The following is an 18279-nucleotide window of genomic DNA, read 5'->3' as shown; positions in this document are numbered from 1 at the left end:
TGAGCAGACTAAAGCGGAAGTGACGTCATTGCCTCGTCACACTCGCCGTGGTTGCCAAATGAGCCGGCGCGCGATTCAAAGTTGTACTCCACCACTATAATGCAGCACAGCTGACGGATTGAACCTCGAATGAATTTAAAATAATCAATACATTTACGTATGCGTGTTAGAATCTCATACAGTTTTTTAACGGCTTACATCTTTAAACAATTAATTTGCTGAATTACATTTTAAATGTGAAAACCTACAATCTGTTTTCCAGTCAATGACCAAGTCAGGGATGGAATAAATGAAGCCCCATCTTGCGGCGAGGACAGGAATTGAGCCGGCTGCCGAAGCCTGTTTCACTCCCCTGGGGCAATGATTGATGACTGGCAGATGAAATTAAATGATACTGGAGAGTGATGCTGGAATGAAAGATGACAGGGAAAACCGGAGTACCCGGAGAAAAACCTGTCCCGCCTCCGTTTTGTCCAGCACAAATCTCACATGGAGTGACCGGGATTTGAACCACGGAACCCAGCCACCTGAGCCACGGAGGCTTTCACAATTTTAATGTACTAACTACAATTTCACGCTTAAAGCATTGCGTACGAATTCTTTTGACATAAACAGTAAGCATTACATTCATCAAATTATTACTTATTATTATTATTATTATTATTATTATTATTATTATTATCAATATACAGTATATACATAATATTTTATTATTTATTATTAACTATTATTATCTAAATATATGGCCTGATTTCTGATTGAAATGAGCTGCTACTCACGGGCCATTTATGAAAAAGCGAGAGAAGTGAGGATTATGTATGGGCCTACTCGTACTGGAATTAACTTGAAACTGACAGATGAAGTTGGGGATCCAGGCGAAAACCTGTCCCACCTCCGCTTTGTCCAGTACAATTTCAATTAATTAGTTATTACAAATATATTTTATAAAAATATTATTACATATTATTATTATTATTATTATTATTATTATTATTATTATTATTATTATTATTATTATTATTATCATGCAGGAGGTTTCAGCGTCAGCTTATCTTGTGCCGCAGTAATTAATCTGTGTCACTATCGAGTGGCTGCACACCCAAGTCGGAATCAGAACCGGGGTCAGCACACGAGGTAAACTAATCCCGCCGTCAATACTATTCGCTCGGAAATGCTTATAAACAGACAGAATCATATTTCTCTCGCCGGAAGTAAAAATCTTGCGTTTCTTCTTCAGCTGATAACAGTCTGGTGAATTTTTGTTCGGATCCATTCCACAATAATATCCAATAACGAGTAAGAAGAAACCTACAAACGTACAAGAGACTACAAGAATTGTGAATTAGCACACAATACGCACATACACTGTTTTTGTAAAAGCGAAGCACACTGATAAAATTTTCTCACTGCTGTTTTAAACAGACTATGATTGAAACTGCACCCACGTGTTCAGGACATCCACTGAGTGAGTAAGTATGGCAGCTCCGCATTGACTGCACCATTGCCAAAACTCGCTCTGAGTAGCACACCCCTCTTGCTCCCTCAGCACCCGTGTGACAACACCGTAGCCGCTGCCCCTGTCGCCCGCGCCATCCCCTGGTCTATACACTCACTTCCGCTTTAGTCTGTTCAAAAGGTGGTCCGGAGAATAGTGGTACCCAGCTCTCCTCAGGTACTTTTTCGAACGTTTAATTTTAGGATTTGTAATGCCCGTCTGGGGTAATCGCATAAATGGGATTTAAATAAAGGTTCCAGATCTCTGCACTTGGATATGAGGGCATTTAGTGGTTGTAGTAAGAATGTAACGGAGAGGGCAGGTAAGTCTCTGGTAAGACCCCAACTAGAGCATCGTTCCAATGTATGGAACCCTCACCAGGATTACTTGATTCGAGAACTGGAAAAAATCCAAAGAAAAGCAGCTTGATTTGTTCTGGGTGATTTCCGACAAAATAGTAACGTTACGATAATGTTGCGAAGTTTGGACTGGGAAGACTTGGGAGAAAGGAGAAGAGCTGCTCGACTAAGTAGTATATTCCGAGCTATTAGTGGAGAGATGGCGTGGAATGACATTAGCAAACAAAAAAGTTTGAGTGGCGTCTTTAAAAGTAGGAAAGATCACAATATGAAGATAAAGTTGGAATTCAAGAAGACAAATTGAGACAAATATTAGTGTCTAGGAAGGGGAGTTAGGGATTGGAATAACTTACGAAGGGAGATGTTCAATAAAGTTCCAAGTTCTTTGCAATTATTTAAGATAATACTAGGTAAACAACATATAGGGAATCTGCCACCTAGGCGACTGCCCTAAATGCAGATCAGTGCTTGTTGATTGATTGTCTGTCTGAAATGAATTTTGTAGATTTCTTTACTGTACCGTTGATTGATATTTTATACACTCACAAACGGCATCCGGAGTGTCACTATTCATCTCAACGATTCCGAAAACACCGGGCGAGTTGGCCGTGCGCGTAGAGGCGCGCGGCTGTGAGCTTGCATCCGGGAGATAGTAGGTTCGTATCCCACTATCGGCAGCCCTGAAGATGGTTTTCCGTGGTTTCCCATTTTCACACCAGGCAAATGCTGGGGCTGTACCTTAAATAAGGCCACGGCCGCTTCCTTCCAACTCCTAGGCCTTTCCTATCCCATCGTCGCCATAAGACCTATCTGTGTCGGTGCGATTCCGAAAACTATAGATTCGACACCAGTGTTGGTCGTTTTCGATTAGTTTTACCCCTTAGGGGTGTTTTACCTCCCTCAGTATTTTTTTCACTGATAATCCGACACCTTGGCTGAATGACGAGCGTTGAGGCATTCGGTTCAAAGGATCCCGGGTTCGATTCCCGGCCGGGTCGGGGATTTAAATCGCCTCTGATTAATTCTTCTGGGTTTGGTTGAGAAGTATGCTGGAACATACACACATAAATCCATAAAGTCGGTCATTTTGGACATTTTTTCTTCACCCTTTCTCACTATCATCCGACTGGGACTGAACTTGGACTTCAAACTATATCCGGAGTGTCCCTATTCATCTTAGCAACCCAGAAAAGTATGGATTTGACACTATTTTCGATTATTTTTATATCTCACTCCTTCCCACCCCCGATCTTAGGGGTGTAAGGGTATCTTTCCCCCACAGTGCTTGTGACTAGATAGTAAACTGGTAAGTGTACCCAAATTTGGCTGAAATTACTCTGTGGTTTAGAAGAAGATGTGAAATATACATACACTTTCATAAACAGATAGGCAGAACTCTTTATTTGCAGGGGGAGTGATAGCAGAAAGGTTCTGCCACTGGTTTCTCTCCAAAGTGGCGGCGGTTCGAATCACGGTCGATGCATGTGGGAGTTTTCAACTAAGAAATCGCCTTCCTATCGTTCGAATTCAATGTAGAACTGGAGTTGCCGTAGCTGTGGTCACAATATCAACAATCATATACAACTACAAGCTTGCTTCCATGTTTTTGATTTGATTTGTTTATATAAGATCAACAAAGTTATTACTTGTCCAACTACAGATGTTATAATTCATTCAAATAATAACAATACTGACAACACAACAACTAATAATAATAAAATAACTAAGCAATGTACATACATATTTACAAATCACATGCGGAAGAATCACCTGTGTATGCTGTTCTAAAAACGAACAACATAATGCCGCTCTGCTTAGATTATGAAGGTCATTACCTACCAGCGGAACTAATACCAGTGACAAGTCAATAATTAGCGATGTGACAGTAAAATGGATGCGTGCGTTTCGGATGGTAGAGCTGGGAATAGATTGTACAGCCAGAGATTGTGGGTAAAGACAAGTAATCTCATGAAAAAAAAAGTATAATAATTTTTCCTGTTCCAAAATTGCTTTGTCCTTCTCTACCAAGAGAATAATAGAAGGACTCAGTTTGTTAATTAGGACAAATTTTACGTTTGGTTTAGGTATTTCCAGTAGTAATTTTGGGGTGCTATCAATTTTAATTATATCTTTGCGAAAATCATCTGTTTTTACACAGCAGTGATTTACTGACGAATGGACTTCAGGAACATGGTATAGTCTTTAAACATTTCAACTCAGTACTGTCATCATCATCATCTATGTTGTTACTACGGTTCCTGGAGGTTCAGATTACAGCACTCGATAAAGTGGTGGTGGTGGTGTTTCTTACCAGGACGCCTCGGGTTCGATTCCCGGACAGATAATGGATTTTTACCTGAATCTGAGGGCTGGTTCGAGGTCTACTCAGCCTACGCGATTAGAAGTAAAGAACTATCTGACGTTGAGATAAAGGCTCCGGTCCAGAAAGCTAAGAATAATGGCTGAGAGGATTCGTCGTGCCGATCACACGACACTTTGTAATCTGCAGGCCGTCGACCAGAACAGCCATCTCTTGGTAGGTGACGGCCCTTCGGGGTTTGTTGCACCATGGAGTTCGGTTTTGGTGATTGTTTTTTAAAAAAAAGTACAACTACAGTAGATCTCAATCAATCTCGTCTTAAATCTAACATTGTATTCGGAAGACGGTGGACTGGAACCACATCGTCGTCAGTTCGGAAGATGGTTCTTCATGCTTTTCTCGAATTTCACACCAGCAAAATGTTTGGATCATACCATAGTTAAGGTGAAGACCTTTACTTCCTAACCCAGCCTCACCGAAAACCTATGAGTTAGTGCGACATTTAGCATAAGTTATAGGAGAAAACCCGCTAACCAGAAGAAAACCAGGTAAAGGTGCTACCCTTAGAAGAATGAACGTATCAGAAAATGAACGGGATGGACTACGATGTGGGTGAAAATGCTAGGGGCTTTACGTCGCACCGACAGAGATAGGTCTTATGGCGACGATGGGATAGGAAAGGCCTAGGAGTTGGAAGGAAGCGGCCGTGGCCTTAATTAAGGTACAGCCCCAGCATTTGCCTGGTGTGAAAATGGGAAACCACGGAAAACCATCTTCAGGGCTGCCGATAGTGGGATTCGAACCTGCTATCTCCCGGATGCAAGCTCACAGCCACGCGCCTCTACGCGCACGGCCAACTCGCCCGGTGGGTGAAAATGAAACCTTATTCTATTGGGTTCCGAAGAGAATGAAAGCTGACAGAGGAAGATCGGATTGGAAAGCTGAAAGTAGGAAGCAGTAGCAGACTCAATTAGGAACATCTGTGAAGTCACTTTATGTAGTCGTCACTTACGCCAGTATTCCTTACCAGACTTATAGAGATAGACTAGTGAGTCTTTTATATCCCGCCTCTCATAGCCTTCTACTTCTCTAACCATATCCTCATCCTCCGTGAATTAACTTTACGAGAAGGCGGAAATCGCCACTTTGTTGACTTATAAAACTACTGTCAAACTAATAGTCAGGCAGAAATATCTGGGATCGATTCTTCTTTTTCAAAGTGCCATATCAGGTCCCCTCTGACGTTGGCGGTTACTTTGGCAAATGTTGTGCGATGTCTTACTTGACGTAAAAGTCTTTCAGCACTGTGAATTCCTGTCCATTCTTTGATGTTTCCAAGCCATGATGTTCGCCTTCTTCTGACACCTCTTCGACCCTATATTTTGTCCTGTACTGTACAATCCGCTGTGAGATTAGGTACTGTAACGGTCATTTCTGAGGATGTGGCCAAGATAAGAAATCCTGTAGCACCGATATAGTGTGCTAAAGCTCTTTGTGTCTATGTACTTGTTGAGAACGCGACGAAACAAAACACTGATGCCGTACTTGCCCATTTAACAAGACTTGTCTCAGTTATTTCAAACCGTGAACCTCAAACCAAATCCTGATGGACCTTGGCCCACCAAGCGACTGCTGCTCAGCCCGAAGGCCAACAGATTACGACGTGACACATGTTCAGTGAGACGATTCCTCTCAGCCCTTATTCTTAGTTCTCTAGAGCCGGGTTTGCATCTCACCGACAGATAGCTCCTCAGTTGTAATGTTATAGGCTGAGTGGACCTCGAACCAGTCCTCATTTCTGGTCGGGATCGAAACCGGGCTTTCCGGGTGAGAGGCAGACATGCTATCCCGAGACCGAGGACCCATCTAAACGTTTTCTAAATGGTTGTAAACACTGATTACCTGACATGTGTTTTCTTAAAAAAAAAAGTGTTGCACCTATATTTTAGTGGTTCCCTGCACTGCCTTCGTGACGTACAGGTTATAAATCTACATAACAAGAAGAAGTCAAACGCAGAATTCACCATCAGCTCGGGAAAATGAGTGAAACATACTCCTGTATTCTCCATAACAGTTACATTTTCGGTTAGGATTTTCGTCTTCCATAAGTGTTTCCTGCCCTCATTCAAAAGAAATGAGAACATTGGCGTATAGTCACTTGTATAGTAGGATATTCACCGTGAAGCGGGCAACTTTGTGGCTTTCGTAACACATTATGTGCTATATGGTAACGATTCAATTAATAAATAGCACGAGAAGCATTACGTTCCTCAAATTTAAATTACTCACCACTTGAAAATAGCCTAAACTATGAAGTCACATTATCTCAGTAAGTGCTGTTAATGTGAATCCTGATGTGATAAATTTAGAGAAGAAGCATGCAATATACTTCAAAATAAAAGTCTGAGTTTCAGCAGTCACAGCTATCCACAGTTACGCATTACATTCACAAGTGCAACTCATAATCATAACATTCATTTAGGCCGCCCGAATCGATCAGCTGACGAGCTTCGCGCGCTTCTTACAGTACGGCCTGTCATCACGAAGGCAGTGCTACCTTTCTATGTAGATATTCATTTGTTGTACGAACCATACAGACCTTAAAGTTGTTTCATGTTTTCTCTCACGTGAAATTATGGGTTTCTTACAGATACTTCGTAGGTCTTTATGTTATTTAGGCTAATTGTACTTACAAGTGTTTCTTATTATACTTCTAATAACTAAAGTTAGTGTCTGACATTTCATAGAGGGAGGTCCGCTTACTGTCTGCCGTGGCGGATGAAGGGAGTGGGGGTATGGTTGCCATGGAAAGGAGGGTGGGGCGACTACGGTTGCCATGGAGATAAATCTTCTGGCCAGCTCGTCTTGCTGTCTTAAGAGGCGACTAAAACGGCCCCAGGCGCTCTCAACTTGGGAGCATGCATTGATGACCACGGGGCCCTTAGCTGAGTCCTGGAATTGCTTCCATGTACTTGTGTCAGGGTCCTCACTTTCGTCTACCCTACCCGACCTCTCTTGGTGAACTCTTGTTCTTTTCCGACCCCGGCGGTATTAGAGCAATCAAGGCCTAGGGAGTCTTTCTTTTCCACGCCCTTCGTGGCCCTTGTCTTTCTCTGGCCGATACCTTCATTTTTCGAAGTGTCGGGTCCTTTGCATTTTTTTCTCTCTGAATAGTGTTACATAGAGGATTGTTGCCTAGTTGTATTTCCTCTTAAAACAATAATCACCACCACCACCAGCCGCCTCTAACCGTAGGGCCAACTCGCTCGGTATGTGATATTGTTTTAAGAAGAAATACAACTGGGCAACCATCCTCTATTAACACTAATCAGAAGGGAAATTAGGAGGAGTCCGACCCTTGGAAAAATGAAGGTATCGGCAAAAGAAAGAGAAGGGCCACGAAGGGCGTGAAGATGATTCCCAGCAGGCCAAGAATCGAACCCAGGACGCTTTGAATCGAAGGTCACTACATTGACCATTCAGCGGCCATTCAACCAAGGAGCACGACCAGTGACTTGCTGGAGGACCAACACAGGTACTTTTACGTCATGAAAACGAGTACAATAAAATAGAAGGCTGTGATTTTAATATCGCTAAATGGGGACAGATCTAAGTGCCCAAAAGCACGAAGTATTCTGGGCTATCCTGGCCAGTTTTCTCCCTAATTAGTTACCAAAGTATAGAGTTTACATAAAATTAAATTGTGCGGAAAAATCATTTTTTAAAATCACTTACCAGGATGATAATATGAGGCATGGTAATCAATTCATCACCTGTCAGACCACCAGACTTTGACGGATTGAAGACCCATCTGACACGTTGATTATAAGACACAGTGTCGTCTGTCAAGTTGTCCAATAAATTCTCTTTCACCTTGTATTCACTGGAATAGGAGACATCACATTATTATTATTATTATTATTATTATTATTATTATTATTATTATTATTATTATTATTATTATTATTATTATTATTGTGGGGAAAAAGTATAGACACCCGAGCTTATACGTTAATAAAAAGTTTATCCTTTGTCCCACATAGAAATAAAGCTACACCAATATTTAGCTTATTTTATTCTAGTTTAATTATGTGTAATAGAAATTTTTATCGTACCCAGTTAAAATTTTAACGCAGGTTGAACAAAAATTGTGCCGGTATTTTTCCATTTCCAACGCAGCGCTCACTTTGAAAATTCATAACTTTAAAAGTATTGATCTTATCTTTTCCAAATTTGATATGCCGTAAAGCAATTTGTAAGTTTTGTGAAACAATTTCTCAATACTCGGTGATCATACCCGTAAACAATTCGGCTTACTGTATTATGAAGCTCTTGAGAATGACAGGCTAACATTAAAACTGCTTTCTTCCTGCATGCAATTGTTGATTTTAGATTGATTTAGTAGTCTTCATGTTATTTAGTTATTTGTGCCTTTACAAATGACGAAGTTAGGGATTTTGGCTGCTTTCTTACACTTAACCACATTCTTGATTACAGATTAGATTAAATAAATAGAGTAATGATTATGATTGTGATTATGACAGTAGAGAAGAGGTTTTAACATTCAATCTGCAGTGACCGAGCTTGATAGCTGCAGTCGTTTAAGTGCGGCCAGTATCCAGTATTCGGGAGATAGTAGGTTCGAACCCCATTGTCGGCAGCCCTGAAAATGGTTTTTCGTGGTTTTCCATTTTCACACCAGGCAAATGCTGGGGCTGTACCGTAATTAAGGCTACGGCCGCTTCCTTCCCACTCCTAGCCCTTCCTTGTCCCATCGTCGCCATAAGACCTATCTGTGTCGGTGCGACGTAAAGCAACTAGCAACTAACAAAAAAAAAAAAAAAACGAGCTCGATAGCTGCAGTCGCTTAAGTGCGGCCAGTATCCAGTATTCGGGAGATAGTAGGTTCGAATCCCACTGTCGGCAGCCCTGAAAATGGTTTTCCGTGGTTTCCCATTTATACACCAGCAAAAAAAAAAAAGAAAAAACACGTTTGATACATAGCAGTGTGTATATATGCAGAATAATTTTACGAATCTCGTGAACCTTACCATTTTTTAAACTCTCAAAGATACCGATGCTGTGTTTACACAGAGGTAAATGGTAGTAAGGTGTCGTCAAAAGTATGGACAACATTTTAACGTGATAATATTAATCACTGAGATAGGACAACCATACTTTTTACGGTATTCCTACTACAAATGTTGAGTTAGGAAATGTTAGGTGTCTTTAACTGACAGAACAACACATCATAATGTTATAATGAAACGTTATTATAGAGACTTCTTGCCCAGTCATTACAAGGAGATTTATTAACACGTAGCTAATATAAACGTGCACTTCTATATTTTTAGATATTTTAAATGATAAAATTCGCTACAAATTGCACTAAACTTTACTTGCCTCTTTCCTAACATAATACAGCAGAAGTTTACTGGCAAATACACTGACTGACAGAGCAAATGCAACACCAAGAAGGAGTGGTTCGAAAGGGATGAAAGTTGGGGAAAAAACAGAGACGGCACGGACGAATAATTGATGTTTATTTCAAACCGATATGCAGGTTACACAATGCGCACGGCATCGACTCAGTAGGATGTAGGACCACCGCGAGCGGCGATGCACGCAGAAACACGTCGAGGTACAGAGTCAATAAGAGTGCGGATGGTGTCCTGAGGGATGGTTCTCCATTCTCTGTCAACCATTTGCCACAGTTGGTCGTCCGTACGAGGCTGGGGCAGAGTTTGCAAACGGCGTCCAATGAGATCCCACACGTGTTCGATTGGTGAGAGATCCGGAGAGTACGCTGGCCACGGAAGCATCTGTACACCTCGTAGAGCCTGTTGGGAGATGCGAGCAGTGTGTGGGCGGGCATTATCCTGCTGAAACAGAGCATTGGGCAGCCCCTGACGGTACGGGAGTGTCACCGGCCGCAGCACATGCTGCACGTAGCGGTGGGCATTTAACGTGCCTTGAATACGCACTAGAGGTGACGTAGAATCATACGCAATAGCGCCCCAAACCATGATGCCGCGTTGTCTAGCGGTAGGGCGCTCCACAGTTACTGCCGGATTTGACCTTTCTCCACGCCGACGCCACACTCGTCTGCGGTGACTATCACTGACAGAACAGAAGCGTGACTCATCGGAGAACACGACGTTCCGCCATTCCCTCATCCAAGTCGCTCTAGCCCGGCACCATGCCAGGCGTGCACGTCTATGCTGTGGAGTCAATGATAGTCTTCTGAGCGGACGCCGGGAGTGCAGGCCTCCTTCAACCAATCGACGGGAAATTGTTCTGGTCGATATTGGAACAGCCAGGGTGTCTTGCACATGCTGAAGAATGGCGGTTGACGTGGCGTGCGGGGCTGCCACCGCTTGGCGGCGGATGCGCCGATCCTCGCGTGCTGACGTCACTCGGGCTGCGCCTGGACCCCTCGCACGTGCCACATGTCCCTGCGCCAACCATCTTCGCCACAGGCGCTGCACCGTGGACACATCCCTATGGGTATCGGCTGCGATTTGACGAAGCGACCAACCTGCCCTTCTCAGCCCGATCACCATACCCCTCGTAAAGTCGTCTGTCTGCTGGAAATGCCTCCGTTGACGGCGGCCTGGCATTCTTAGCTATACACGTGTCCTGTGGCACACGACAACACGTTCTACAATGACTGTCGGCTGAGAAATCACGGTACGAAGTGGGCCATTCGCCAACGCCGTGTCCCATTTATCGTTCGCTACGTGCGCAGCACAGCGGCGCATTTCACATCCTGAGCATACTTCAGTGACGTCAGTCTACCCTGCAATTGGCATAAAGTTCTGACCACTCCTTCTTGGTGTTGCATTTGCTCTGTCAGTCAGTGTATGAAGATAAAATTGGAATTCTAGACGACAAATTGAGGCAAATATTCATTTATAGGACGAGGGATAAGGGATTGGAATAACTTATCAGGGAAATGTTCGATAAATGTTCAAGTTCTTTGAAAACATTTAAGGAAAGGCTAGGTAAACATCTGATAGGGAATCTGCCACCTGAGTGATAGTCCTAAATGTAAATCATTGATGGCTAATTGATAAAAAAACTCGTGTCCACATCCCGTGGTAGTTCAGCTCTTTCCAGGCACACCCCCATTGGAGATGAGCTGCATCTACCATTTTTACCACATACCAGCCCTCCTGCTATTCTTAAATTTCTGGCAGTACTGGGAATCGAACCCGGGCTCCCGAGGATGGCAGCTAATAACACTAACCGTTACGCTACGGAGGCATGATTGATGATTAATTGATAATACATCTCGCTTATCTGCATCAGCAGCGCGATTTAAAAAATGGACTACAGTAGTACATTTTCTGACAAAATAGTAATCAGGTGAAAAAGAAAAGTTTTCAAGCACAAACACGATAGCAAAGGAATGATGTATATTTTGATACCAACACCGTTACTCCATTCCTTTGTGAACAAGGAGCGATGTTCAGTTAGGAAATTTTAGCTGTCTGTAACTAACAGAAGTAAACATCATAATGTAATAATGTACGATTGCCATAGAGATATCTTGCCTTTATATTCACTAAGCTAATGTAAGGGTACCGGCCCCGTGGTGTAGGCGTAGCTTGCCTGCCTCTTACCCTGAGGGCCCGGGTTTGATTTCCGGCCAGGTCAGGGATTTTACCTGGATCTGAGGGTTGTTTCGAGGTCTACTCAGCCTACGTGATTACAATTTAGGAGCTATCTGACGGTGAGATAGCGACCCCGGTCTAGAAAGCCAAGAATAACGGCCGAGATGATTCGTCGTGCTAACCACATGATACCTCGTAATCTGCAAGCCTTTCGGCTGAGCAGTGGTCGCTTGGTAGGCCAAGACCCTTCAGGGCTGTAGCACCATGGTATTAGGTTAATATAAGGGTGCACGTCTTTGCTTTTAGACCGAGTTTTAAGTGATTGCACTCGCTACAAATTGCACTAAACTTGTCACTTTCCTAACGTTATACAGTAGAAGTTTCCAGGCAACATGCGTGTTGCACACGTGCAGGCTATGTTGAGGATTAAAGGTAAGGTAAGGGTGTATTCTGCCCGAAGACAGGTCCGAAGCTCTGCAGGGGTGTGCCTGAGCCGGAGTTTGCGCACGGTGCGGTGGCCAGTTCCTTTCCGCTCCTCCATTCCCTTACCCTCCACCAACAGCGCGTGGCAACCCATCAAAATCTTGACCACGCCCAATGTTGCTTAACTTCGGAGATCTCATAGGATCCGGTGTTTCAACACGGCTACGGCCGTTGGCGTTGAAGATCAAGACAAGAAATATTTATCGCGAAAGTCCACAGCGCGGGATGAAGTATACAAGGTTTGACGAATATATTTCCGAACAGTAGTCCACGCACTTTTAGTATTATAGTCCTATGTCAATAAATGTACTCATTCATCTCCCTGCCCAACATATCTTTGAATTTCTTGGTCAGGCTATATTTGATCTCTGTCACATTTTCTGTACCGCAATACATTTAACAAGAACACTGTACTTACTCATAGAAAAAGGGTCCTACTTCTTGAAGGATGGGCTTAGCTCCTCCGTGAACAGCCAGAGGATTCGTAACGTTGAACAAGTAGACTTTGAAATCCAGAGGTTCGGGGAACTTCTCCCACATCTTACGCATTTCTGATCCTTTCTTCAGAGCTACATTCTGCAACATATTTTAACACATTGTTTAACGTTTTCTGCATGACTTCTCGATGGGAATTTAGCACTTGTGACAGAAATAGCATAAGGCAAGTACGAATACATTTTAGACCGATCGTCATTGCTAAATTTTGTTATATTCATGTACCAGTGTCTGTCTGTTAGGTCATCAGCCCAGAGGCTGGTTGGATCCTCAAATAGCACCACCAAAGGTTATGCGGTTATAAGGAAACCCCAAAAACCAATGACAGCACCAAAATGAGGTGTACTAGGCAAGATGAGGAGTGAGGTAGTTTGCCTTTGCTTTCCTCACTGGGTCAGAAAGTACTATTGCAGCACGACTGACCCTATGAGCAGCACCTTTCATAACACTCAGATGCACTAGTCATGCTCCGAATGTCATTACTCAGCACCACCCATACCCCAGCAACTTCCATGTTGTCACAGCCATGGATGTCGACTGGGACTTCGGTGGAAGCTACACTTTACTCTGGCCTGTGCCAAGAGATGGATGCAAAAGTACTGCATCCATCAAGAAATGACAGCAGGCAGACATGTACCAGTATCTCTAAAATATTTGCACATAGAACTCTTGAGATTTTTAGAGCTGATTTTAGGATCTCTTGTATGCTTACTGAAATGAAATTATGTGGTTTAAGTTACTGTAGAGTAATGATTATTTTCAGTCTACCATCTCACCTTAAAGGTACCACTTCAGGTGTGCAATCTCGTAGATGAGACTATAGCATTATAAGGGCAGGCAAGATAAAATTGGCGTGGAAAACATTTATAAGACTGACGTGACACGGAATTGATCTTTGTTAATGGCCAAGAGAACTCCCCTTCACAGGACAAGTCGCCGTAAGACCTATCTGTCGGTGCGACGTAAAGCAACTTTAAAAAAAAAATCACAGGAAATGCTGGAAACCATGATTTCGATACACTAGTCGGTTGCTGTTACACGTCTGCGCGTGCGCATCTCCCGCATACTCTGTCCCGAATATGTCGCTGTGTCATTACGTGTGTGTGAGTGAAAAGAACAGACGTGTTTAATGACCGGTTAAATGAAGCACAAAATGGTGCTCACAATAAAAGAGCGCATTTTCATTGTCGAGTTTTGTGCGAAGCACGATTCGTGGAAAAGCTGTGCGGAAGGGTTCGCATAAGCGTTTAAGAAAAGAAAAGTCTACAATGCAAAACTTGGTGGCAAAATGGGCGTGAAACGGGCTCTGTGGCGAATAAAAACCATAACCATAAGTGTGAGGACTCCTCGAGTTCAAGGGCGTCCCTCCAGACAGCGCTAGAGTGGGCAAGCTTCAGAGTACCGATCAGCTGATCTTAGGAATGATACCAGAGGAAACGTATTACTCCGTCTTAAAAACAATGAGATATTACAATTAAAATATCACGGCGGGGTATTATGGAAAAAATCATACTGTACATGGAAATAAGTGCTGCAGTCTTCATCACATGTTGCGGAAAGCACAGTTTATTGGAATGTACATATATAGATAAATAGCACATAACTCCCAGCATATTAAATAAATAACCATGACGTATTTTAAGGTATTAAAAGTATTTAATACTCTACTTACCAACTCAATTTGTCGTTTACTAGACTTTCGAAAGCTTACGTGAAGATCTGACAAATATTCCAGATTGTAAATTCACCACTCACTATAAAATTATCTGAGTTTATTATCAAATCACCAGAGAAATGAACATGACAAATTCTGCTATTACGCGTTAACTCAACATCCTTTCGTGGAATAGCTCTTGTACATTTTTCAAATTGATTTAATTCCTTTGGTGGTGAAAGAAATCGCATATTATCAAGTACTCTACCAAAGCCTGACTTACAGCCAGGCACAAAATAGTATGGTATGCTGAACTATTAAATTAATCAAACCATATAAGACACAAGCTTGAAGTACACAACACACAATTATTATTAAGCGTATGGAATTTACATGATTGACAAGTATATACAATATTATACAAAAGAAAAACCTACAAAGAATACATGGTACTGAGTAGGGAACAATTACACATGGATATCTAAATTATTTATCCACTGCACTAGGGATATTGAGACATCAGCAAAGACTTTCCGGTCTCCACCATAAGCACGCAAAGGACATTCGTCCATTATATGATGCATGGTCTGGACCAATGCACCACAATCACACGCTAAGAGTCCCTGAAGCCCCACTAGTGAAGGGAGAATGCAGATCTTCCACAATTAGTGGGAAAGCTGTTTAGTGTTTAGTGATGACCACGTTCTTCTTGACAAACTGAAACCAGCTGGGGCGTGGTTTGGATTAAAGAGGCTTGGCCACTCTGGAGCTGTACGAAACCATTGCTTTTTCCATCCCTCTTTTAAATTGAAACCAGCACCTATTAGATTCTTAGCTGTTTTCATTGGTGGCTTACGGGATTTCAGCCTTTGTCTCCAGAGATTTGCAACATCCTTGTGGATGGGTAGAGTTTGATTGGACATGATTTTATCATATTCTTGAACAAGGGCTCTTGAACGTCGCAGGCTTGGCGGAGCAATGTGGGACAGGACTGGCAGCCAGTGCGTTGCAGTAGGCTTCAGAGTACCAGAGATGATACGCATGGTGGTGTTAAGTTGTACATCGACTTTCTTCACATGATAACTGTTAAGCCATACTGAAGAGCCGTATTCAGCTGCAGAATACACGAGGCCAAGCGCAGTACGTCGTAATGTGTCCGCCGAAGCACCCCAGGAAGTTCCACACAATTTAAATATGTAGAATATTATTACGTGATCTCAACTTAGATCCGGCGTTTTCAAGATGCTTTCTATAAGATAGGGTACGGTCAAGCGTTACCCCCAGGTACTAATGCATACATGGAGTTTTGTATTAGCCAACTTGTTGTGGAGATGGAAGCAAGCAGATTCTCTCTTATTCATGCTGGGTTGTAGTCTCCAGTTTCGGAAGTAAGAGCTAAGTGTATTCAGGTCAGACGTCAGGATGGCCTCGGCATGGCTGAAATCTGGATGTTGAATGGCAATGGCTAGGTCGTCTGCATAAGAGAATTTTACCGATTTTGTCTCAGGAATATCCTATATGTAGAGATTGAATAGAAGAGGTGCCAATACTGATCCCTGGGGAAAGCCACTTTTTAGTTTCCTAAGACTACTAATGTCATCATACATGACGGCACGGAAGAGCCTTTCGGTTAGCATATTGTTGATCAGTGTGGTTACAGTTTTGCAAGGGATAACTCGCTGCAGCTTCAACATCAATCCTTACCTCCACACAGTATCATATGCAGCCTTTAGATCTACAAAGACTGCTGATGTTTTAGTACCCCTTTGAAAACCAGCTTCAATGTGAGTTGTTAGTGCTATTACTTGGTCAACACAACTTCGGTTCTGCCGAATCCAGCTTGCTCTACTGGGATCACTTCATTAATGGCCGAACTAATCCTATTGTATACAAGTCTCTCAAGGAGTTTATAGCAAACACACAATGAATACAATGAACTGAGTTTAGGAACTGAAAGCAAAGAAAATTCAACTTATTCACTGAAATATCTCGCAAAGTATTTGTTGGATATAATCGCTTGCTGTGCTTGCAGTGGAGGGACCACAAACTACCATGCTATAATGGCTGAGTCCTCACACTTGGTCTGATATTCGTCATGCCGTAACTATCCGAAAAGAGTTCGAACATAAGAAAACATTGCTCGAATGAAGGAAAGCCTGGAACGAAGTCCGGCGAAATCTCAACACCGTTTATCTGTGCAAGTGGGAATTAAGAGACCGTCGTGGTGGAATATTATCAAAAAGGACCTACATCTGTATCCTTACAAATTCACTGTTGTGCTTCCGTTAAAGCGTCCAGAAGAACCTTCGCGTGTTGAATTCTGCCGGTGGTTCCTGAGTGAGGTGGAGTGAGGACTTTTGGATCCTCAATTTTTCATTTTTCAGATCAGGCTATTTCCGAAATCTTCTGTGGTGTTCATTAAGAAGGGTCAATTCCGCGTCAGTCCTAATATAAGTATTTTCCGGGCCAGTTTTATTTTGCCCACCGGGTACAAAGCGAACACTTGCAAGGTCACGTTTGACCGCGTCTCTCGCAAGAAGACTTGCCATCTTGTCGTCATCAATTGGATCCATTTTCAGTATGCATGCAGGACACGGTGAGAGCTTTCACCAATTCAAATATCAAAGCGCGACTCCCATCATATTTCCAAAAAATGGAATTCCAATATTAGGAGAGGGCTTTACAAGACCAGCACGTAACACATTCTAAAAACGAACAGGTAGCCAAACGACCGAGTTCCCCATTTTATAAACTCGCGATCCACGCAAGGAATCTCACCATCATATAGTGTCATTGTTTGTTGCTGTTGAAAGGGCTCTTATGCTGGGTACGCCATTGCTATTCCCAAATTGTAACCGTCAATTATAACAGTGCCTACGAATTTCTTGAAATGGTCGGCATTTAACAATATTTCCAGTACAATGCTGGAAAGACCTAGTATTTACAGTGACAAATTTATGTATGATAACAATGACATTTACAATTAGATACAAAAGTTGAAAACTAGAAAAGCGGCTGGAATTGATAAGATTTCTGGGGATATACCAAAGACAATGGGTTGGGATATAGTACCATATCTGCAGTACTTATTTGATTATTGTTTGGTTGAAGGAGCTATACCAAATGAATGGAGAGTTGCTATAGTAGCCCCTGTGATAGACATAAAGCTGAAAATTACACGCCAGTAATTTGACATGCATTGCACGTAAGCTTTGGGAAGGCATTCTTTATGATTGTATTAGACATGTTTGCGTAATTAATAACTGGTTAGAAGGCAGTTCGGTTTTAGGAAAGGTTACTGGAGCTCAGCTTGTAGGATTCCAGCAAGATATAGCAGATATCTTGGATTCTGGAGGTCAAATGGACTGTATCGCGATTGACCTGCCTAAAGCATTTGATAGGGTGGATTATGGGAGACTACTGGCAAAAATGAGTGCAATTGGTATAGACAAAAGAGTGACTGAATGTGTTGCTATATTTCTAGAAAATAGATCTCTGAGAATTAGAGTAGGCGAAGCTTTATCTGTTCCTGTAATAATTAAGAAGGGAATTCCTCAAGGTAGTATTATTGGACCTTCATGTTTTCTTATATATATATAAATGATATGTGTAAAGAAGTGGAATCAGGGGTAAGGCTTTTTGCGGATGATGTTATTCTGTATAGAGTAATACATGTTACAAGATTGTGAGCAACTGCAACATGACCTCGATAATGTTGTAAGATGGACAGCAGCCAATGGAATGATGTTAAACGGCGTTAAAAGTCAGGTGTGAGTTTTACAAATAGGAAAAATCCTTTCAGTTATAATTACTGTGTTGATGGGGTGAAAGTTCCTTTTGGGGATCATTGTAAGTAT

General features: G+C 42.3%; 1 protein-coding gene across 1 annotated transcript in view; it reads right to left on the bottom strand.

The window, feature by feature from the left end:
- The window catches only part of LOC136883061 (sensory neuron membrane protein 1-like), a gene marked incomplete at its 5' end in the record, with an annotated part of 45534 nt that extends 32440 nt beyond the window's left edge, over nucleotides 1–13094 (bottom strand). Inside the window, 3 exon segments of the mRNA XM_067155209.2 lie at nucleotides 7910–8057; nucleotides 12692–12849; nucleotides 13050–13094. Coding sequence (XP_067011310.2) covers nucleotides 7910–8057; nucleotides 12692–12849; nucleotides 13050–13094 — 351 coding nt within the window.
- Between the last annotated feature and the right edge of the window lie 5185 nt (nucleotides 13095–18279).

The sequence above is a fragment of the Anabrus simplex genome, chromosome 11, assembly GCF_040414725.1.
Source record: "Anabrus simplex isolate iqAnaSimp1 chromosome 11, ASM4041472v1, whole genome shotgun sequence".
Lineage (NCBI taxonomy): Eukaryota > Metazoa > Arthropoda > Insecta > Orthoptera > Tettigoniidae > Anabrus > Anabrus simplex.
This window is presented reverse-complemented; position numbering and strand designations above follow the sequence as displayed.